This window comes from Lonchura striata, chromosome 1 (genome assembly GCF_046129695.1).
Source record: "Lonchura striata isolate bLonStr1 chromosome 1, bLonStr1.mat, whole genome shotgun sequence".
Lineage (NCBI taxonomy): Eukaryota > Metazoa > Chordata > Aves > Passeriformes > Estrildidae > Lonchura > Lonchura striata.
Window position 1 is genome coordinate 132117411 of NC_134603.1, and position 24951 is coordinate 132142361.

The 24951-nt window shown below is 40.2% G+C and overlaps 1 protein-coding gene across 8 annotated transcripts in view; it reads right to left on the reverse strand.

Annotated features, from left to right (window-relative positions):
• Positions 1 to 2606: 2606 nt before the first annotated feature.
• The window catches only part of DYNC1I1 (dynein cytoplasmic 1 intermediate chain 1), a 183967-nt gene continuing 161622 nt past the window's right edge, over positions 2607 to 24951 (reverse strand). For all 8 annotated transcript variants that reach the window (XM_021538381.3, XM_021538378.3, XM_021538382.3 and 5 more), the window contains 2 exons: positions 20663 to 20788; positions 2607 to 3563 (listed from right to left, as the gene is read on the reverse strand). In XM_021538381.3, the coding sequence (XP_021394056.1) occupies positions 3453 to 3563; positions 20663 to 20788 (237 nt within the window). In that variant the 3' untranslated portion in view covers positions 2607 to 3452. The remainder of the gene's footprint in view (positions 3564 to 20662; positions 20789 to 24951) is intronic.

Below are 24951 nucleotides of genomic sequence, written 5' to 3' on the forward strand. Positions count from 1 at the left end.
GTGAAGAATCCTGCTTCACCTTTCAGCTAATGCCTCCAGCTCCCAACCCCAGTGTTACCTGTCATGTCTCCCCATGTCTTTTCACAGCTCTTTTCAGAACAACTCCCACGTCCCTGGCCACATCATTCCTCTGCCTCGTGCCTGTGCTGGCATAGCTCTGATCCTTGGCACTGAAATCAAGGGAGACTCTGGACTTTCCTTCAGTATAGGAGAGTTGTCCCTTCCTCACGTACCTCACAGTCCCGTCCTCCATGCTAAACCTCAATTTAGCCTCTTCTGACCACTAGCCTACTTCTGCTGTAGTTGGGTTTGAATTTTCTGACCTCTGTGGTTCAGATGCGCTCTCCAGCTCAGTCTGAGCACAGTTTGTCCTTCACAGAAAGCTCACTTGCAATGGCTCTAAAAGAGCCAGGTTGTCTTCTGACCCATTCCACACCCAAAGCAGTCATGGCAGCATCCTGGCAGTGCTAGAGCGTAGGACATAACCCTTCATGTTCTTCTTTCTCTTCTCTGGATATTTGTAGGCAAAAGAGACAAGGGAAGATGATTTCTTTTTGCTGAAATTAAAGGATAATTTTGTATTTATTTCCCTACTGGACTGATTCTGAGTCATAAGGGCTGTTTTAGAAAGCCAGTGAAATGCAGCTGTTTGTTTAGCAGCAGGAAAATCAAACAAACAAGAAGTGTGGGAGATTCCTGGAAGGGCAGCAACAAGGGCAGGTCAGAAACTCCACTGCAGGATAATCACAAGCAGCACAAGGGAAGTAAATGCTTCTTGTTCTTGGGTGCTTTTCATCTGCTTCAGCTGTGTGAAATTACTCTTTCATGTTATTGCTCTGTATATACAAACCTAGTGATTTCTGTGGAAATTCACGTTTTTCCTTGTTTCCTCTGTGTATACTGTTGAACCCCACATACCACAAAAAAAAAAGAAAAGAATTTCAAAAATGGACTTTGGTCATACTGATTATCACACAGCAGCAACTGCTGAAGCGCCATGAAGCTGCTCTTAACACTATTTCAGAAGCTATTAAAGCTATAAAGTAGAGAGAACTTGGACATGAACATGCAGGACCCCCCTCAGGTTCCAAAAGCTGAACAGTAATATGGAAAAAGCAGAAGCAAATTTGCCAGCTGTTTCCACTGTACTGATTATGACGAATGGGAGACAACATGGGCTGCATGCCCTTCCTGTGTTACACCACAGGCACTCTCAGATGGTGTCCTCACACTTTGCAGTGTGCAGCTACTACACTGGGTGGAAGGGTAGTGGGTTCCCAACCTGTGCCTCCCATGATGGCAGTACTTTGCTGTGTATCCACCTGTGCATATATTCCTGGTCTTGTGACCCACTGAGAACCAAGTGTGCCGCCTTCTCTTCCCCTCTACACCATGTCTGCCTCATCCATATATAGACAACATTTATGGTTTCTGAAAACAGGCCAAAACTGGGGGGAAAAACCCAGAGATTATATCCAAACTGCTCCTTTACAGTCATTTCACCTGGCTGTTTGTTAGTATTCACCATTAAGCTACAGAAGTGCTGCAAGTGCTACACTGGTTCTTCAGGACAACTCCCAAAGCACCCAGGGGAGCAGCAGGAACAAAATGTTCTCTAACACATAACTCCCATTTCAGGGAACCACCCCAAAATGACTGATATATCTCTGCTGTGTAGTAGGCCTTCTGGGAGAAGATTCTCCCCACAGCCCAGTGGCAGGACACTTCCATGGGCACTGGGAGATAGCTGCAGGTTCCACCATGAAGATGAAAACAGCCCCTGCACTCTCAGAGGGAGGTGCCTCTAACCACCAAAAGGATAAGGGAAATACAGCCTTTCCAAAGGGTTCCTTTTCTCAGCCTGTTCTTTAGCAGCGCAGACTTCCCAGTGCTTCTGGATTGGGCCATAGCCCTGAACATGATCAGATGATGAGTCCATTCTTCAACATGACTGCCCAAAGACGAGATGTGGCAACAAGATGGGAAACCTAATATACAAGGTCTTTCTTGTCAAACTTGCAGTGTTTCTTGCTAAAATGGTTTACCTCCATGCCCCTAAATGTGAACCCCTGCTAAACCCAGATGTCAGAGCTGTCCTCTGGCTCAGCACAGTGTTGTGACATGGATGGATCAAACAGCCTCACCACAACATCCATCTGAGCCACAGCACTCAATGAGACCAGTCTGCACTGTTTCTTTGCTCACGCCACAAGAGATTGTCATGAAGGAACTTGTTCCTCTGTCCCCTGTCTCAACCAGTCTCTCAAGACAGGCCAAGGAGGCCTTGTCTCTCCTACTCCTTTTCTTTCAGCACATATAGCAGCATGCTGCTGCTCTGTGTGTGCAGGTAAGCATGGAGGGAAAGTAAAAATTAGCCCAGAAGCTGACTTGTAAAGCTTAGTGCTTGCCCATGGAAAATTAGTAGCAGGGTCTGATCCACACAGGTCCATTACTGGGCAGTCCCAATGCTGAAGGTATCTATTCACAGACCAGCTGCATGAGTTTTCTGTGTGTCAGGGCACTCACATCGACCCTGTGCCTCACCAGTGACTGGTAATGAACACGCTGAGCACTGCTGGCAAAGAAAGATCAACCACACCGCAACAGAACAGGCCTGATATATTTTATTGGCAATACTGGTGTCATACTTGGGAACCACAACCCTTTGTCAGACTATTAGTGTTAACTTGCATGACAAGTATCAGTGACCAACTGTATCTGAAATATAGTTGAAGTGCCTAGAAATAATAGGCATCTTTAAAAAAAAGGAAAGGGAGCTCATTCCATCCACTCAAGCCAACCTTTATAGATCTTACATCTTAGGCACAACTGATGTACTGTAATTGTTACGTGGACTTTAATGTAACCTCTACAGCAGCACACAGACAATGCAGTTCTCTCATTATGCACATGCTTTAGGATCGTTTATTTTAATGCTTTCAAATAAATATGTTCCATGCAGCACACCGCAATAAATAAGGAGCAGCAACTTTCGTATAGTACATCCATTCATAATGTAAGTCACCATGTGATACACCACATCTAAAGTCTTTGGCCCAGTCCCATACAGTGAAGCACACCACATCTGCACATAATCATATCTGGCTTCATATGGATTTAATAGGACTATGCCAGAAGGGCAATGTGAGCACAAGTTTAACCAGGGGTTTCTAGCTATTAAATACAGCTACTAAGTAGTTAAAAGGCAACAACTAAACCCATAAAGGGTTGATTTGTCTTTTCTTTCTTACTTTTTAGACAGAAATATAAAGTATGAAAATGCTCTGGATATTTTCAGCCTTGTGTAAAGCAGTGTGATTAATATGGAATGCTTTGAGCAATACTGGCATGTACACTGGCATCAAAAGCCACAGCAAGACTGACTCTGACACTGAACACTGGCGTACTCAGCGGGAGGAGCTGCTGTTCTGGCGGGCGCTGCTCCTCTCCCTCTATGCCGAGAGCTCCACCGCCCCCTCTTCCTCGCTGTCGGCTCGGTTGGCGCGGATCTCCACCAAGGTCCGGGCAAAGCGCGTCCACTCGTCGTTGTGCGGAACAGCCAGCTGCAGGACAAACCAGCAGAATTCATTAACACACTGGCGGTGCAGGACTGGTTCTCGCCCTGGCCCAAAATGAGGCACCTCCTTTGAGGAGAGCTCCTACCATAATCAGCACAGCGGAACACATGAAGCACCAAGGCAGTGCCTCACCAACCCGCCGGGAGCTGCTACCTGAGAAGTGTGGCCAAGTTCACATGGCACATCTGGCAGTTTCCTACTCAAGTATCAACTAAAAGGAGCCTTTGGTCAGTGGCAGGGCAAAAGGCTTTATCTGCTTGATTTCGTAGGGCTGCTACAAAATCTACCCTTGCTTAAAATATTTCAGATTTTCCCAACAACAGCAAGGCCTCGCTCTCTACAAGTACTCACACGTATGTTTCACTTTACATACACAAGCTGGCCGTTGGCAGTCAGCAAGCCTGTATCCAAGTGTAATTCTTTGCAGGACCCAGGTCAGTGTGCACAAGGTAACAGAGCTTTTAAAACACTCTGTTGAAACTATCTTCCTGAAGTTCATTAAAGCTCTAAGTAGTAAAATAAATATATTGTGTTATTTTAGTTACCCTCCTCTATGTCAAGGAATTCACAGTTACAGGACATGCATTACAATGTGAATGTTATACCAACTGGATACTGCATTACTAGTCTGATTTTTTTATATCATCATGCAAGATCCATTTCCATTTAATACCATTGATGTTTCTAATGAAGAACTCTTGAACATTAGGCTTCAAGAGGGACATGTAATCTAAACAGCTGAACTTCCAGACAAAATGCTTTAGTGCTATGGCAAAATAATACTGCAGTCATATCCAGCTGGATCCAATACTGCAATTTCTGGAAGATAATGCAAGCTGGGATTGAGATAATTAAAAAGAAGGAAAAAAAAAAAACCCAAAACTAAACACCAAAACAAAACAAGCAGTTTTCTCAACTTTGTTTTCATTAAGCCAAATTCCAGAAAACAGCAACAAGCATCTACATGATCCATGCAAGTTTTACTTGCCCTCCTGATCATGTCCTGCATATAATATGAAAGAATAACTGTTCCAAGACATTACACAGTGCTTGGTACTGAAGAAGGCAACTGTTTTGGAAACTACAGGAAACTATAATAAACTGCTGTCCACCTTAGCAAATGGATGCCTTTGGACTGAAGAATGGGTATAACCACAGCTAATCCAGTCTACCCAGTATTTAATCTGAACTGACTTCAATATTTTAATACACCACAAGAAGTGTCAAGAAGATGGTCAGCTAACTGTGTCCATGTGCACCAGTAGGTCATAGGTGCCCATGAGGCATATGATACATTGTACTGGAAAACAGTCAAATTATTCTCTTCTAGTTGCATCTTGACTGGATACACAGAATTGGAGACTAAGACAAACACCTGTTACATGACCCAGATGAGGAAAGAGCTTGTGTGTATGTCCAAGATTACCTGCTTGTGAAAGCTCCACATATGCTACTGCAAGTGTTAATCATATGGCCAGGAATTTGCAATACAAGATCTAAACATCTCTGTATCTCACTGGTGATTATCAAGTTTTTTTAAATTTTTCTTTTATCTAGCTTTGCCTCTGCATCCAGCATTTTGCAGAAAACACAGTGTTTTTTTAACTCTTCCCATGTATTACACATGTATTATACATATATTAGTGACTGAGTTACATTATATAGGGCTGGTGTGCAAGTTTGGGATTTACAAACAGTTTATACTACAGTTAGCATTAGCTGAGGCTACAGACTGAGAAATGCAACCTGTGAAAAAGCCATCTCAGCCCAGTTAATACAGCATTGCTGCAGTCTCTGGGTCTTCCCTTCTTTGCCTTCCACTTCTGGCATTTTTCTCCTTTACTTCTCCCAGGAATGGAGACCAGAGTTACAAGAGTGAATCATTTTAGACAGCTGTCTCTCATGCTCACATACACAGATGTGGATCTGGGATGGTCTATACTTGAAAGAGCACTCTGTTTTTTAAAAATCCTTCAGCAGAAGGAACTGTAGCACCAGAAGAGAGGTCAGTGCATCAGCTCACAAGCACCTGTAGCACGTTTGGCCAACAGCCACACACCTAGACTGGCTTCTGTATGGTAGTAAGGGGCAGTGCAGAGATCCTCATATCAGAGATGGAACCAAAACCAGACATGCAACCATCTCCCTATTATTACTACATGTCCTAAAAGATTTCATTTTTTCTGACTACCATTTGTCAAACTCTTAAATGAAATGAGTCTCACTAATTTCAAGTAGAAAAATCTTTAAAGTGGAGCAATATCCTAGGCAAAGGACTTTCTGAATTTAATAAAGCATCACTGCTCCTTGTCTTCTAAAGTCTTTAACAGCATTACATTGTATTAAGTGGCTGAAAAAGAAAATATGTCATTCTAAAGAAAAAAATCTATTTATGACATTGAGATAATTTAATTGCCTTTACTCCGCATCATGGCGACAGACAAATAAAATCAAAGTCCAGACTCTTAAAACAACTTGGTATCTCAAACTTGAAGTGTCTCCCCAGGAATGTATGCATTACATGCATTATTTTTAGCTGACAGTGTTAGCAAGGTCTGGGTCATTTCTAGTGACTCAGTTCACAAAGCAATTAATGACTGAAGTCAATACCTTTAGCACAGAGGAAAAAATATTCAATGCCCACATGCAACATAATTCCTTACAACTTCATCTTATTTTACCTTATTTAATCTCAAGCACTGCATCACGCTTTCAACAAGGGGCCAATCCTGCTAACAGACTGTTAGTAGAATAAACCTCTCTAATATAAATTCCTCAGGGATGCAGAGGGAAGCCATGGCAATAATAAAGTCAAAGGAAAAATTGTCCTTTACCCTCCAAACCCCTTCTTTCTGCAAAGGCCCCAGTACTTAACCACAATAGTTATACAGGGAAAGACCACAAATAAAAACAAAAGTATCCACAAACTCAAATTCAAATTCTTCTCTGGATTAATGTTCCCCTTCCAGTCATTTTCCATTCCAGCTCCTTCATCTGGGCGCATTGACACCCACAAGTGCTGGAGATCTGAGTCTATCTGTGGGATCTCCCTTTCAGTTTTTCTGCACATGTTTTTTCTGCAAACACCATGGCAGAGGTGGAAAAAATGAGGAGATACTCCATAGAGGAAGGGCAGAGGTTTGAGCTGTCTGGGTGTTCCTCACTCATGTGGCAATTTCTCTGTCCACTTCCAGTTACTACAAAGCAGCATGTGTTATCTTTCATGTCATCATGTTGATGCAGGGTAGAAATGTTCACCAAAGCACAATAATTTAATATAATAACTTATTTGGGTCAAGTAATTTGAATGAACTGATGCTAAGGTATGGAGTAGAACAAGAACATAAGAACTATTAACTGTTTTCCTCTGATCCCTTTTAACAGTGAAAGGTGAATGCTACCCACACCTAATTAATTGTCTGAATTATTCATGCTGCTTTTGCTTTAACTTCATGGTATGTTTAGGTTGCATCAGGAGTAATTCTAACGAGGAAAACCAGTATTATCTATGAAAAATGGCTGCTAGGATCTTCCTAACAAGCATCCATCCTTGCCTTGCTGATGTGTCACCATTTTACATGATTTATCCAGTAAACAACTGAACTGTATCTCACAGAGCTCTTGAACCTTCTGAAGCTTGTGTTTCTTGAAAGATCCCTCTAGCCAAGCATTTCATTTACCTGTGAGCTTTCCTGCCCTAAAACGTGCCCCACTCCCCCCTAGGACTGACCAAGAAGATGGTTTATGTGCATCTGGTAGGCATGGGACAGAGTGCCCCACCCCTGAGGCTCACCAGGGAGCACAGGCAGCACCAGGCATGTGAACTTCACCAAAACCAGCTTCCTTCACCTTCTCCTGGAGCCAGAGACTTCCTCTGTGCGCAGATCTTCCAATCCATGCACCAGAGATTTGACAAACACAAGCTGTATTTCTGTGTTTTCCTAGAATCTGTGCAATTAGCAATTTCACTCAACACTGCTACTCTGAAAATTGTGACAGAACTCAGGAAAAGGAGATGCCCTGACCAAACATCTCTTGATACTGTCAGAGTTCTGAGTCAATCCCAGCAAGCAGAAAAGGAATAAAAAAACAGAGCCTGAAGATACAAATCAACATCAATTTCATTTTCAGATAAATTAACACCTTCTAGTACATTTACTCTTTAAAGTTAGGGAAAAGGAAAGAAAAGTAAAAGGAAAAGAAGAAAAGGAAAAAAGCAGAGAAGGAGAGATTTTTTGAGACAAAACTCCCAAATATTTGAATGTGCCTTTTAAAGGAATCTATCCAGATGGTTGAAACAAGATATTACAACATATTTCAAGACTTTTGTGTATTTCCCTCCTATCAATCTTTTTTATGGCTGAGAGTGTTTCAGCTGAATTTGTCCAAATCCCTGTATAGCTTCAGTTTCCCTAAAAAAAACACTTTCCAGCCAATTAATTATTCATTGAGGATATTTCACTTTACTACTGGCTCCTTGCCTTCCCTGAAGCTCTAAATCTTTGGGATGGGAGAGTGGACAGACTCTTCCTGTCTTCATCCCTCTAAGCTCTTGTCCATCACAGCTCTCCTTTGAGGGCAGTGGACTCTCCTGAGAAGGAATCAAAATGCAAATTCAGCTGCAGCAACCACCCCCACTTCAGACGACCCAGTGTTCTATAAGCTCAAAGGGAGCACAGTTGTCTGTGTTGAACCTGTTCCATTTCCTTCTAATGACTGTACCTCATGGGCGTATTTACCTGTCACTGAGACTCTAGCTCATAACCTGCAGCACTGATCACTGCTGAAATAATGGTGTGATCCCAGCCACCAGTTTAGTAGTCACTGTTTTATGGCTTCACCTACAGCTCAGAAGCCTCAAAGCAAAAACAGCCATGGGAAGAACCTCCTCAGCATTGTCATTGACTGTGAGTTTGTTGTGAAGGGGCAAGGTTTTCCAGCCAGCACGGCCTGCAATGCTTCTGACCCACATGGACACAGGTGTAAGTGGAGAATCTGACAACGAGCAGCTACACCACGGCTCGGAAGATCTGCAGAGGCTGCGGCTGCAGCCGCCCCGCGCCGCCCTAGTGCCACACACTGTTTTCAATTACCAGTTCCAGACGAGCCGGCATGGTGGTCCAAGACACACTCCAAGGGTGATAGCAGCTCCCAGTTCAAAAATCTGTGACCCATTCAAACATTTTGTGGAAGCACAATGCTTTCTTATTTTTGGGTGAAGAACAAGCTTGTTCTGATCTAAATTGATATCTTCCTTATAGCTAATCACCGTGCTCGAGAAGGTCAGATAGGTTCTGATTAACACGCATCTTTTGTTAGTTACATTTGGGTTTGTTGCTGTTTGGAAGCAAAAGGTGATCTTATTTTAGACAATTCTGTTTACTTGTCTCTGCTACCACAGAGCTGTATATGCCATAAAATCTCATATATAGCAGGGCAAATAAAAACTATGTAAAAATTGATGTTCTAAAATAGCCTGTTGCTATTACAATTTTTTAGAAAGGCAAGTTAAAGCAATCTCTATGAAGAGACAGCTAATTAAAACTAACAAAATACTCAGATTATTCTGAGTTTCTGACAAGTCTGGTGAACTAGTGACTAAACTCTCATGCTTCACACTAAGTTGTGTATGTGGCTTATCACCATTTTAGTATTCCTTCAGTTCAGTTTAACAGCACCATCAAATAAACATAGTTTCAGGCAAATGTAGTTTCAGCTGTATTTTCTCTGAGCAAAATTTTTTCTGACCTATATTGTCCGTGTAAGTGCTGAAAAGAAATCTGTTGCAAATACTTCAAGCAATGGATTAACATCTGAATGCAGTTATGACATTGTAGGTAAAAATGTGTTTCATCATGATAAACTATTTGACTTGATGATTTCTAAAAAAGTAGAACAACCACTTGATCTCATTTTCTGGGTAAAAGACAGCACTTGCAGAATGAGGATCGCAAATCTCTACAAACAATAATGAACAATTAGTTCCTCTTTCAGAACTGATCCTATCTTCTGGAGTTCAACAGATGTTTTTTCACTATTGTTAACATGGAAACAGATATGAAAATGTAAATATCAAGTATCTTGATACACACATACAGCAGGCAGGAACACACCTATTCTGGCCCTGGTCTTGCCCCCCAGAATCAATTACAGGCTGCCTTTGATATTTTTCTCAACCTATATGGATATTTTATTTCCTGAAAAAGCCTATATTTTTTCAGGCAACACCCTATGCCACACACATGGATGGAAACAAAGTGGGAGGTAATATGCAGTGAAATGGCCACCAAAGTAACCAAGAGCACCCTCTCCACATAACTCAAGTACCACTGTGTTTAACTCTTGGGAGAGCCGAGCATCACTGTTAACAATGGATGAAACCACTGGCAGGAACTCAAACCCCACATACTGCATGCAGATGATTTTAATAAGATACAGTGTTTAGACCACAAAGGATACACTCAAGAGTAGCTCTATATATATTTGTTTACTTAATTGAAGGGGTGGAATACCATAGGCAACCTAAATACTGCATTTATTCTATGCACAGCAGTCAGTCTAGTGTCACAGACACAATATACACCACCCTTCTATGAAGTTAATTACTTAGCCCTCATCTGGATTAATGTCTGTTGTGATTTATTTCTTCGCAATTCGCCAGCAGGGTCTGATTTAACTAGTGCTGCCTTAGTAAAAAAACCACAAAATATTAGCTTATATCAAAACCCCCCAATGTAAACAAAAACTGAATCAATTTTCAGTAAACTCTGACTTTTTTCTTCTAACGAGAACAGTAACTTCTGAATTGTTACACAGCTGATGCCAAATTATGTTTTGAATACCAAGCTAACAATAGTGTTATTTTAATAATTTATATGTAATGTGCAAAGATATGCTGTACAAAGGGCCTACATAGGAACTGAACATTTGAATGCTCATTACGTCTGTTCTAAACTTAGTACTCTTTGTCTGCATCAGTCATCCTGATGCCAGTCTAACAGGAGAACAAAATAAAACATAGCCTATAAATTATACATACATGACACATAAATGCATGTTAACAGAACATTAAGACTGCAGACTGTAACACTTCAAAGATAGGAAATGTCAGAGTTAAGACTAACTCCCTGAATTTGAGCATGTTATTAATTTTGTCTTATGGTACTGTCTTTAATCTTAAAAAAAAAAAAAAAAAGTAAGAAACAACAAAACCTGTGCTAGAAGCAAACACCAATTATGGAAAACTTCAGCCTGAAGTATTACACCTTGATAGGGCATATAGAAAAGAAAACAAGGAAGTGGGAAGTGTCCTTAATTGCAGACAATTGCAACAGTTCCACCTCCAAAACCAAAGTTGGCTTAAGTTCTCCTGAATTAACTAGAAGGAATGATGTCCAAACTATCAAACAGGTAATGTCTCCCTCAACTAATGTATCAAAATGCTGCACTTGATATTGACTACAGAGGATAAAACGTTCAGTAATCATCAGTCATCCTGAAAGAGTTGACTTGAAATTGAAATTTCAAAAACTTGTATTTCCTTAAATCACTTCTTATTTTTAAAATACTATGGCTGACTACACGTTTATAGCTTGCTCTTGAGCCCACTGCTTTCACCAGTCATATTGGGATGAGCCTCTCTTACACATTTCTCTGGAGGGATACTTCCAGTGGCAGAGAGGTTTGGCCTGTAAGTCCTTGGAAACAAAAGGGTAATCAGCAGAAAGAGCAGAAAGACCGTCTGCCATGCTTGAGGAAAGCTCTCAATTTTGCTTCAACAGAGGTGTGCCCTAAGTAAGAAAGTCCTTGCAGTTCCTGCCATTTCACTTCTTCTGTAATGCCATCAATTTACAGGTGGACCAAGAAAACCAGTGAGGCATGCTGCCTGCCCTTCACCTCCCACGGGGATCTCAGCCCTGCTCCAATTGTCATTTCTCAAAGTCACCGAAAAGTCCTGGAATTTTTTACATGCGTTTCAGGACATTTAACATTTGCAGCTAAGGCATCAGGATTCTTCCTTTACTGAATATGTTATCAGTTGTCATCATTGCACAAGAAAGCCTAAAAATACCAAATGAACTAAACTAGACGGTAAGGAGCCTTTGACCTGTTCTTTCCAATACCTACTATTTTTTTTTTTTTTTTTACTGACAACTACATTGATTGAAAGAATGGGCCCATCGTTCTCACTTGAAATACCAGAGCTTCAGCTTGTGGGGTAGCTGCACTGGCAATGGTGCCTCCCTGGAAGTTCAGCTGAGTGAAGGACTGTTGCCTCAGGGAAGAAATAAATCATACTCAGCTCAGCTTGCTTCCCATCCAGACCAAGCTGGCCATGTCCATGACATGATTCACGCCAGGAAACCTGTCAGAACAGGAACTCTAAAGGACTTCTGCCACAGCTTCCTGGCTCTCAGTTGGCAAATGGACTCTCACCATAGCAGCTTATAAACTGCTCAAAGATTTTAGTCAGCAGGAGAGTTGCTGCCTTCTCTGAGATTTTGTATACATCCCATTATTTTCAAGAGCTCACCCATCATGAAATAGCAGTGGGTTTTATTTTGTTGGGGTTTTTTTTTCCATTTCAGACACAGATTCTTCCATCCTTTTAAACACTGCAGTATAGATTTCACATTTAAATTAAACACAGAATATAGAATTTTAGCTACAAAATAGGATGTATTAAGGCCCAGAGTTATCCTCAGTTGATATTTTAGCTCTTACTCTCCAAGTCACGAATTAAGTATTTTTTCATATTCAAAATACAGACCATTCTGTAATCCATAAAGACTGAAAACATAGTTAAGGATTCTCAAAATGAAAACTGCTACTGGATGTGACAGGTTGAAACCATAGAAGCCCCCTGAAAAAAATAATTATAAAAAACAGCTCTTGTCTCAGAAGTGTTTTAATACCACAATGGTGAGTCATGAATTTCTGTGAAATTTGCAAATTGCTGCACACAAACTGAGCTTAAACTAAATTTCATACTTGGCAATTTTCCTCTTCCATACTCTCTGCTACTTAAAGCTATGGATATTTTTCAGTAACACTTTTTTTTACATCAGAAAGAGGGTAAAAAATTTCAGAGAAAATGTCACCCAACAGACTATCTAGATATTTAAAATACATACTCTGTGACACACTAACATGTATTGACTACAGCTGTGCTCCCCCACAGTGTTCCACAATACAGGGTTAGGATGGGGGCAGACCAGCTAAAGCTGAGACCACTGTCTCAGCTACAGCTAACAGAGAAAGCCTGGACCAAGATTCTCTTTTCCACTAAGCCTCCTGACAAGCCTTTAGGAGAAGCAGTAACTGAGGAAATACTAGTGAAGCCCGAGCAGTATCCATGTGGACAGACATCTGTCCTTCTCTTTGCTCTTTACAGAGCTTCCCAGCTCAGCAGGAAAATACCAGCAGGGAGACTGTCACACACAGCTCTCCCTTTTCCCCCTCCTGCAGGCTGCACTGTGCAGAAAGGGAGTGATCTCTTACAGATTCTCTTCTGCTGCTCTCATCACTTCTTTATCTGAGTGCCTTCCAATAGTGCATTAAGCTACATCATTAACTCCTGTCACATGTAGCTTGTTCTCTCTGATCCTCTCTGCAGGGGGAGGATCTGGGCCTTTGCAAAGGAAAAGGAAACATAAGTCAGCTTTAAAAGTAGTGTGCAAATGAATAAAAAGAACTAGGGGCCAGAATTCTGTTGGTTGGTTGACTGGGTTTCCTAAAGTGTTTATTTCATATGATGAGAAGTTGAGTAATTCTAAAAGATATTTGTATCATATTGGAAACTCAATCTTTTTTATCTGTGAAATTCTCTGGGCAGCTACTAAGCTGTCTCTGGAGAACTGCTGAAATATTTCATCTAAGCAAGTGGAAGCTAAAAATAAAGAATAAACTGAATTTTTAAGATGAGCATTTAAAACCACTATCCTTTCAGTCTGTTTTCACTAATACACATTTAATTTCACTATCTAATCAACAAATGAGGAAAACAGACATTTTCATGAAAAATCTGACACTTCCTCCTTTAATTTGAACAAGTAACATTCAGATAGTAAAATGGAAGTAGAATTTCATGTCCATTTATCTAGAGAGAGAAACAAGAAACTGTTGTTGCCAGGAACAAACAAACATCTGAGCATGGGCAGGAGAGTGACCCTGTACACCAGGTGTGACCCACTTCTGCATCAAACATAAGAACATCATAAAATCCCGGGGATAGACTCCACTTTGAGAGGATGTCTGAAACATAGAGAGATCTGTACCACCATCTCTACCCACTCTGGGACTTCTGCCTTCTTTTAATTTTTGACTCGAATACATGGCCAGCTTGCAGCCACTTGCACTGGTGGCAGCATGTCGTCAGCTCCACTAGGTCTCCTCCTCTGGCCCCAAGCACTCTGCAAGAACATGGAACATCTATATTGCCATCAGGCTCATGCTTCCCTGGCTTAGTCACACCAAGTTCTTCTTGGTGTCCCTTTCTACAGACTACTCTCTTCTCCCAGTAACTCACATCCATATCCCTCTCTGACACATTTTAAGAGTTCTTTTTTAAACATAAGAGTAAGGGATTTTCTACTAACAGTGCAAGTAGAATATGACCTGGAGGAGATAAATGGGGGGGAACAAAAGGAAAAAGAAATAACAGAAGGTGGATGAGAGGCTGCTTTTTTTACAACCAAAGGTGCAAAGAGCATTTGCAAAGTTTTGATCTTTTAAACCACACTGGTTTTATGAAGCTGTTTTGTAGGTCTGAAGCCCACGATGAGGGAGAAAGAGAAGGGCAGAGAGCCCGTGATGCCACATGATATGCAAGAGGTGACAGTGAAAGGGAAGCACGAGGGCCCAGGCTGGCACGAGATAAAGATCTCCAATCCTCAGTAACTTGCCTTAGGTAACTCAGATTAATTAGATCACGGCTCAGTTTTCCCTCTTGAAACGTACTTCCCTAATAAAGATTGTTATTAGGAACATAAGCCTCCATTCCAGCTTCTTAAAGTACCCAAACAGACTGAAATAACAAGGTAACTCATATCCCTTTCCATTTGTTATCAGACTAATACAACCTCACTGACAAGCAAACGGCGATCAATAGGTGTCTATAGGGAAATTTATACTCAGAGGTATAAACTTATGCATCTCTATATATGGATGTAGCTAAGCCTCTTTTTAAACTGTAGAAGTATATAAACACTTGGTTTTAACTTATCAACATAACATTGCTTTTCTACAGAGGAATAAACCAGAGCTTACATAAAGACCTCAAAGCGGTCACAGTAACCTAAAGTAATGAATATTGTAATGAGAAACACAAGTATTTAGGGTGATAATGACTGGACTTTGCTCTACTTAGATCAGCTCACCCCCTATGGAGGCTACCAAAGCTTAAAGATTTTATCACCCTAGTAATCAGCAATGGGTAATGGCCTTCATAAAACACAGTAATTAAATTGACTGATTTCAAACTAGTGCATTTTTTTCATTAGGGAGTTCTTATTTAACCTACTTCAAAAATCCCTTTATGAATAGAGACTGTATCAGTCAAAATTGAAATGATGAGGGATGAGGAGCTTGTTCTGCTCAATATTTCAGACATTATTCAAGTAAAAAGCTGAAGTTCCTAGTATTTTATTTTTTAATCTCTAAATGCTTCCGGTTTTAAAATCTTTCAACTTATAAAACTGGGGGAAAAGAGGAAGCAAATCAAAACCATAGTTCTTTACATTTTCCAACAACTCTTAAGAGATTCTGCTTTGTTAAAACATGTTTTTAAAATTCTCTGAGGCCAGGGTTCCAACCTCCCTAGCAGAAATATCAATGGTGAAATTTAATTATCCTTTATGCCTGGATTGAGCGTGTTGTTGTAACTACTGTGTCTTACTTAATCTTTGAATGTTTTTGAATAAAACTTGGTTGTAAGCACAACCCCTTATTATTGCTCAAATTTGCCTTCATGTTATGTGTGTGAGCCATTAATCTGTGTTCCAAGAATACTTGTAACTCAACACAGATTTTAAAATAAAATGTTTTATGGCGAGTCTCGCTTTTGTGGCAAAAACATTTCCCAACTCAATATATGCTCTACAGAAGCTTTATGATGGCAAAAGCAAACCTACTAGAAAATATACCTGGAAAACTACATGACACAAAACCTGCTTCATACTTATTTCTCTGGGCTACAGCAGCTTTTATCTGCATGAAAGAGATGCTGGATATGTGTTTTCCATGTGAAATCTACAATGAAACACAGAAATCACAAGACAGAAGTACAAAGTACAAATGCTTCCCTACTTTAGCCAGAAAGAAAAGTGACTCAATAGTCATGCCAAAATGTGAGAGCTGGTCACAAATATACTTTTGTTTCTGTCTAGAATCCTAAGAATCTCAGAGCAGCTGTTAAAGGCTGCTGAAATCAAAGGAAATTATATTTTACAGGCACCAGTGGGATATCCTTACTGTACCACTTCATCCATGTACTTCAGGGCAGTTACCAGCTCCTCCCTCACTGGTCATGTACTTGAAAATGAGATATGGGATTAACACTTATGATGGAGCAAATGGGGAAGTACACGAACAACCTAACACAGCAGCCCTAAAAAGGCTTAAGGCAGTATTAACTCTGAAACCTAACAAAATCACATAAACATCCATAGGATTCTGATTTCACTGCAAGGAAACAAGGATGGGGGTAATAACCATACAAAGAATACAGGTAACTGCTTTGTTGGCAGAGCCAGTCTTCCTGGATGGTCTTGAGGAAGACATTTTCTTACCTCTCTCCAGTCCACCTGTCACACTAGTTGCCTTTTAAAAGCATGACTAAAACTAACTATCTGAATGACTGCCAAAGAGATGCAGCAGTTTGTCCTAACCACTTTAGCAGAATAATGTATTGCATTATGCTCCTTGTGATTACAGTTTCAAATTCTGTGATCCTATGCTGTAAACTTGTTTTATATTTTATTAGAATGAAATAATAAGTCATTGACTCACATTTTCTATCTATGTACTCACAGTGCAAGCAGAATATGACCTGGAAGAGATAAATGGGAAAAAAAAAAAAAGAAATAATAGAAGGTGGAAGAGAAGCTGCATCTTTTACAGATGAGAAGCAAAGGTGCAAAGAGCATTTGCAATAAGCCAGGTAAGCAACAAACATGGTTGTTAGAGAATATTTATGACAGCAGGCACTGTGTAGCATCACTGAAGCGTGCACAATGGGAGCAAGCTTTCCAGAAAACGTATCTGCAAAACAGACACGCAATTAGGTCTAACTATCAATCACCTGAACATGTGAGTAAATCTACAGGCAGTGGTCCATGCTCTGTTAAAATCAGCGTCTACCATACAGAAAACTTGCTGCCCAGTAAAGAAGTCGTAAGGCCACAGGAGCTAAAATATATTATACAAACTATCACAATGATAATATGACAACTACTATGTCAGCAGAAGTTTGAATATTTAGATCTTACAGAGACTGAAGTGTATGTACAATGATTGGTTATATGTACTAGTTTAAGATCCTATCACACTGAAACAATCGGATTTTTACGTGTTTGGGTTTTTATTTCCTTTCATAATTCACATTCTTTAAAACAGTGCTTACTGATCCACAAGAGCACATCTATATGGACTGTTTAAGTCTCCTCTCTGCTGGAATTGTGTGTGTGTAACTCCCATTAATGCTAATGGGCATAAAGCACACGCATAGAGGAGAAAATAGACCCCTCACTGTGAAAATAAATGTGTTCAGTTATTTTCAGATGTGATGCCAAAATCAAACAACTAAAAGTACACAGTCAAAGGAGATAACACTATATAGACCAAAATGAAAGTATCACCATTATTTTTAACTCCCTGGTCATGGACCCTGCCATGTTCTTCATGCGTCTGACATTTCTTGTCATAAAGGCCATGACTGGATAACATATCAACATAGGTCAAATCCTGAATTCTTACACAAGTGAAAACAGCCCCGATCCCATACTTCTTACCTTCACAGAGGATGCAAGGTCAGGCTTTATGTCTTATGTTTTTCACTCAGGTCATATGTTTTCTTTTTATACCATATGGGTTAATAGCAGCAGTAAACTTTACTGCTCTCTAGGATAGTTCCTTAAAACCGTGATGAATCCATCAAAGTAAAAATTCCTACCACTTAATTTTTTCCTTAATGGTTGATAGCCTGATGTTTTCTGCTCTGATTAAAATTCACAGAGTCTATGTTGTCTAAGAAACAGGTAAGAAAAACTGTTTAACCAGTAAGAAATTCAAGGATATGCTGCTGTATTAAAATACAAATATAGCATTTTTTTCTTCTGCTGGAACCAGTGCTTTATGAGTTTACAGCTGATCTAATGTGACATTTGGAACAGCCACAAGCAAACAAAGGTTTTTAAAAGGGTGCAGTAGAAGTGGAGCATTAACAATTTTGGTGAATGTATTTAGGGTCTTTGTAAAGTGGCCTGCTGACTTTCTAATGCAAGTAATCACACCCATCTTCCCAAATCAGGGAGATGTACCTTCAAAAAAAGTGGATGCTACTGAGTTATCAGCTAGGCAGAGATGAGTTCTTCCAGTACTGAGACCTTTTCAGAAGCTGATGTTGTAGGAGATGAGGAGAGTGCTGCTGCTGAAAGGTCAACTTTCACAGCTCGGTGTCAGGATTTGCAGCAGTGCTGGGTCAAACAGGAAAGTTAGCTGCTGCTGGGTGCTGTACAGCCCAGCTCCCAGACCCTTGACCCCAGCTATGTGCTCACTCATCTACTCCCACATGAGTCATTTCATGGAGAAAAACAGCCCAAAGAAAACAAAACAAAACAAACAAATAAATACTTCTCTACTGATCTGTCTCTGCACAATGTGAGTGGTGACAAGCCCTTTTACCTACACAAAAACTGGGCAGCAAGGGATTTGGATAAGGATGGCTGGCAGGAGAAGAACTTTTCCTTTTAAACTGTCAAGACCAACCCAATCAGATCCCAGAATCACATCCTTACAAAAAGGACAGTCAAAGGAGGACCCCAGCTGAGCCAAAAACTGGCCAGTGTCTGCACGGTGAAGTAAAGCAAAATCCTTAAAGGCTGCCATATTTCTGTACCAGACACTTCCAAGGGTACACGCACTGGGAATCCCCCACGCATCACTCCTGAAGACAGCTAAGGACAGAATCTCTCTTCAAAGATCTCTTTACAGACTGGCCTACAGGCTTAAGGACCCAAGAGGCTGCTACTCACTGTACCTGCCCTTGGTTCCAGGCTATTGATCTGCAAAGTATTTCTGTCTCACCTGAGGCTTTATAGTGAGAACAGTTGGGCTACAGAATATATGAGCACCCTTGTCTTTTAAACCAGAAAAAGGCACTAACAACACAGCAGACCCAGCAGTGCTGCAGACCAGATGACCTCTCTTAAATTTCATGCAGGAATTACTGCAGAGACTGATACTGCCTGACTGAACCAGGCGACAAATTAATGAGTTCCTTCATTCATTACAGAAGAGCAGGATTGGCAATGGTCTCTCAGTAGCCGTGTGGACAGACATCATTGGTTTACTTAAGCACATATGGAGCTGAGCTGGAGACACTGAGGCTCTGCAAGGGCAGGGCATGCAACATCCCTGAAGCAGAACTCTTTATGTACACTGAACTGAACTCACACAAATCAATACTGTTGAATGACTCTTTTCTTTTTCAAGTAATAGAAGCCTGTCTTTCTTTTTTATTTGAGTGTATCGCTATGACTCATTTTGCAAGATGACGTGTTATTATACACAGGAAAGGTAAAAAATGTCAATATTGCTATTTCTGCAATTCTGCAATATCTGCAATTCCGTATTTTCTTCTGGGTGATCTTGCAGGAGTGAATAGTCCTATGAATGATTTGGTGTATGATATGCAAAAAGAGACATTTCTACAGCCTGTCTAGACTCTCAGACAAGATCAGACTGTGCTATCATCAAAGACATTTCCACAGCCTTTTGTATCACTTGAAAGACAGAACAATCATGCAAAATGAAAAATAAATAAAAACAGCTGACCTGCCAGTGTCACAGTGGAAATCTGAGCACAGTAACCTTAGACAATTTAGAGATTATGCTAACAACATGGCAAGAAGTTTCAGCAAACATTTGTGAGGAAGGGCAACTCCTGCACTAGCAAATGAAATCCAAAAACATTGAGTCATGCACAAGCAATTTTGCTATGGGCCATAAAATCACTTTATGAGAGTTACAGATAATTCTGTATGCATTCTATAATGTTTTCCTACTGTGTAGAGATGGATATCTCAGTATCCTATCACAGATAATGATGGAAAACAAATTCTCTACATAAAAGCTGATTGCTCAGAGATTCACCGTTACCTGTTCCAAGGGATTGTAATGCCAATGGAACACTTTTATACTGCATTCATCAGCAAAGAGTTAGATTCATCACTGCCAAACACACTGCAGTTCAGATGCTTGTTATAAGATGTAGCAAGGTGAATTGAGAGCAGCCTTAGACACAGAATATGCAGAATAACACATGCCCCTACTGTCCTTCAAAATTACACCTCTCATTTCCTCCTGTTAGTACTCATCTTTTGCACTTATTTGGACATATGAACCAGTATCAAAAGAAGAGATACATTCTATGCATGTCATGCTGACAAAAACTTACAGCAATAAGCCAGTCATAAAATAAGAGATATTGGAGTATAAAAGATGAACCCTTTAGAACCAATTTTAGAACAGCACTGCCTCTTTTTGCACCTCAATTTTTTCTTTATGTTCTTTTAACTTTTTCCAAATGTACCCACAGGATCATTATTAAAAAACAGCTCGAAAAACACTGGAAGCTTTCAAAAGAGACTTCTCTCATGAGACTTCAACATGTTAACTCTTCTGCAAGGTAGCTTTACGATTAACACACTGTTGGCAACCAAAATGCAATGAGGACTCCACTGAAAGAGTAACACAGATTTCTTTCTTAAACTTGGATGTGGCAGTCTCCAGGAGGTGAGCTTAAAAACAAAACACAAAACCCCAACGAAACAAACAAACCACAAAAGAATCCCAACAGAAGATACCTCTCCAACATCATAGACCCAGATGCGGCCTTCTGAATCACCAACTGCAACCTCCTTCCCAGCCTGGGCCCAGCGGACACGGTTGAGGGCAGATGCTCCTTCTATGGTGACACTGGCTGTGGGAACCTGTTGAAACAGTAAGAACAGGAGGGACAATAAAATCACATTGCTTACAAACCCAGGGGTTAGTTTTGAATGTCCTGGATGAGTCAAAGTCCCTCAGCATTGCTGGAAGAAGCAAACAACTCTCATTGGGGTGAGAAAAAAAAAAGCAAAAGGTTTCATTGTTTCTTTGATGATGTGCTAAAAAGAGTGAAGAGTAAGAGACTGCTTGGAGGGAACAGTAAGGAGCAGTAAGTGAAACCATGTTTTCCCCCTTAGCCCTGGAAACATGCAAAACCAGATCTTTTTTCTCAAAAGTCACTAACATGGCCAAGAACCAACAGAAAGCAAGATTTGGCTTGAGTACTGGCCTGGCTTCTGACTCAAGCCCAGATAACCTGAGAGTCAGCAGACACATCTCTGTATTCATGCTGACACATCCTTTGAAACCATACTCACCTCTGTGGCAAGATGCAGAGGTTGAAACTTAGGTATTCTATCAGAAAAGTCCTGAGCTAATCACTTTAGAGTGAGAACATGGCAGAAGTGAGAACAGCTGAGCTGACATTTTGGAACTCCTACAATACATTCCCACAATTCTCTTTTACATCCCCAGGACATTCTGCTTTAAATGGATGCTGTCTAATTCCTAAACTCCCTCCCTGCCCCAAGTCAACCAATTTAACAGGTGATCTACAAGAGTAGATAAAGATAAATATACAAGAACACAAAGATTCTGGTTAATGTGTGGGATGAATAAAGCAATGAACATGATCTCAAGAGAAGTATTTGTCATCTACACTGGAATGAGGGCATCAAAAGATGCTGCAGGAGGAAGGAATTGTGTGGGTGTTTGTCCCAGATAGGTGGATCACCCAGTTGATTTAGGTCACCTCATATGACAAATGACAGTAACCTGCAAGCCTACTAATGCTCCACCCAGCTGCCTTTAATAGGAGAGAACCTGCCTGAGCAGGAGTCTGTAGCTTGGCGTAACAGTCTTCCAAACAAGGCTTTTTAGTTTCAGTGCCTTTTAGGTCATGGCAAATGGGATAGGTTAGCTGCTAAACAACTCCTCTACTGCATCCATCTGGTGGGAAAAGGTTTTGGTAACATTGCGAGATGACAAAGGAGTGACCCAGGATCTATAAACGGGCATAGAATGGAGAACAGTCCAGGTTAAGAAGAGGTAGCTGGACAAGAACCAGAGTCCCAGCTACTCTGAGAGGAGTGACAGGTACTCCTTCTGTCCTCACCGGCAGTACAGTGCAGCAGAAGCAGGAAGAAAGCAGCTCGAAGGTCATACTAAACCCTGGTCTGAACACTGACAAACTGGCAAGATTAACAAAACCAGTACTTTGCTGACTTCATCTCAGTTCTCTGACTGTGAGAACCGAGACAGGTCTAAAGATCCTGAAGAAAAAGAATTTTAAAATTAACACTGTACAGCTCCTCTGCCAGTCTTCTCCTCAGCCCTAATGCCTTCATTGTGTCACACCAGATGAGTGAGAGCAGGAAGCCAAACCTCTGCAGACTTGCTGAGAGTCTTGTTGCAGCCCCTGCACTGCCCGCAAGGACCGGGAAGCCACACTGCTTCCCTTGACTCTCCCCCTGGAGGCTCCCTGCTCCCCCCCACCAACCCTGACACCAGGCTGCCAAACCAAGTGGCACCTCAAGTGCAAGGATTCTGCCACAGCTAAAGCATCACCTCCGCAAAGGGCTTCACAGTAGTGTCCTGAGCCCCACAAGAGAAATGCAGGAGGATTTTGTTTGCAGAATGATGAATGATGTAGAAATAATGCTGGATACCTATCAGAAAGCAGATACCATCCTCCCTCCCCCTTAGGAAGACCTTCAAATGCAAATAACTACTCATCTCCCCATTATGCAAGGCCTAGGTCCTGTCCAAGGCAGAACTACCCAAAAAAGCTGGCATGCACTAACTCCTTGTCCCAGGTCTGTTACCTAAGAGGAGTCAATGGCCTTAAGCTGACCTGGAGTCATTGATCCATTTTAAAAAATCACAGTAGAAAACAAGCAAGTTTTAGTACTGTAATCATGGATTTCTGAGAAAAAAAAAAAAAATCCAGACAAAGTTAATTTCTTAACATTTGGGAATGGGTTTTTTCTAACAGCTAAATGCCACATTGTAGAAGACTAAGCCACTAACCAGCTACGTTTCTCAGAAAACTGCAGATCACAGATACATGTTTCATGTACAAATATACCCTGTATATTTTAGGCATTGAATTTTCACAAAATCTTTCAGGAGGCTGTAATACGTAACTCTAGAGCAGGGGTTTGGTTTAGGTTTTTGTTTTTGGGGGTTTACTTTTTTTTTGTTGTTAATACAGCATTCTTTCAGTGTTCCACATAAAAATAATCATGAATGCCACAGACACAAGACACAACCCATACTTTTTTCAAAACTCAGTGTTTTTGAAAACTCCTGTTACTAATCCACAAAGCTATCCAACAGAATAAAAAGCAATACTGAAACAGTCTTTAAAAATCCAAAGAAAAAACCTTTTCTCTAGTGATACGGAGAGAAATATAGTTAAACCACACTGTCTTAAAATAGATTTGTCTGCTTTCGGTAGTGATAGTTTAAATTACACATGCCTGTTTTAGATTTCAAGGTAAGAGTTTATTTATAATGGTAGCATTATGTTTTTAAAATCACTTTTGAAATACCTTATAAATTCTCTGAAGCTGGTGCTTGTCAGATTTTAAACAATTTTGAAATGAAATTTTAACAGATAACAGATTAAGAAAGATGCAGTCAGAAAAGCCTGCATGATAGAAATATAGCTTTTTGTTATTATTTTTATTGCCTACATAGTGTCAAAACCTGCTTGCAAATACATCTGCTACCTGTTTCTAGATATAGACACCACCTTCACACTTAAAAAGCTAAGGTATAGCATGCAAAAAAACCTGAGAAACATCTGAACAGGATACAACAGAAGAAATAAGCAACTTTTTAAGTCAGTTTCATATCAGCTCATACATAAATAAGACTCATCAAGTACGAAGAGATCTTCTCCAATCTTGATAAAAAATAAATGTTACGGATACATCAGTAATAAATCAGCATTTGCTATCCTGAAGCTTTTTGCAAACCTCACTACACTGATCCATAAAAATAATATTCAGTTTGCAAAAGAATGATGGAGTAGTGATCTTTTTCTTTTTGACTTTTCTAAAAATATGCATTTATCAGATATAAAATAAAATGTGATGATTTTCCTTACTATTACAAAAATAATTTCTGATATGCAGAAATAAACATGAAGTACACCAATAACCTTGCAACTTTGCAGTGAGATTTTGAAAATAATTGTTACACTGATTAAAGCCTTGGTACAGTCCAATGATCTAAGTTATTTGGTCAGAAAGCATCTAGCTCTCAGGAAAAACATTTTTAATAATTACCGAGAGCAACACGAGTGGAAACTCTGCTGCGATTCAAAAATTTGAAGGTAGCATATTGTAACTAAACCCACGTGTTTCCTTAATTGATTTTCAAAATGATACCTAAATATTAATGTGGCTTATTTCCCAAATTAAACAAAGCCAGGACTCATTAATAACAATCACATCTGCTTCTTACAGAGATTTTTATCAATAGCTAGCAGTTAAACACAGTAATAGACTTGTCATTTTTACTGTCTTCAGAAATACTTTGACATCACATATCTGACATCTAAAAGTAATAACGATCTAAAAAATAGGTGTTTCAAGATCTCTTATTACAAAGGCAGAAGTGCTGACAAGGAGTTTTTCTTAGCTGTGCAGACTTAAACAGCATAATCAATTACAGAAATCTGGAAAATTATTAGCTAATTATGATCTACCAGATAGAGGGTAAAAGTAAACAACGATCACTTTCATTTACGATGCTCAGAACTGTTTGCAGTTCTCTCTTCCAGAGATATTTTTGTGGCTTCTCCTGCATAACAAAATTTCACATCTATTCAGAATCTGCCAGTTTATCATTTATACTGATTTTTTTATTTGTTTCATCACTACTCAGTAAGGAAAGCAAATTATATTTCTGTGTCCAGAGACCCAAATTTGATCATCATAAAAACACAAAGCTCAGATACCATGGAAATAATTCCAGTCTGATCCTTACATGAGAGCTGATTTTGACCTCTCAGAACGGAAATAATTTGTGAAATCAG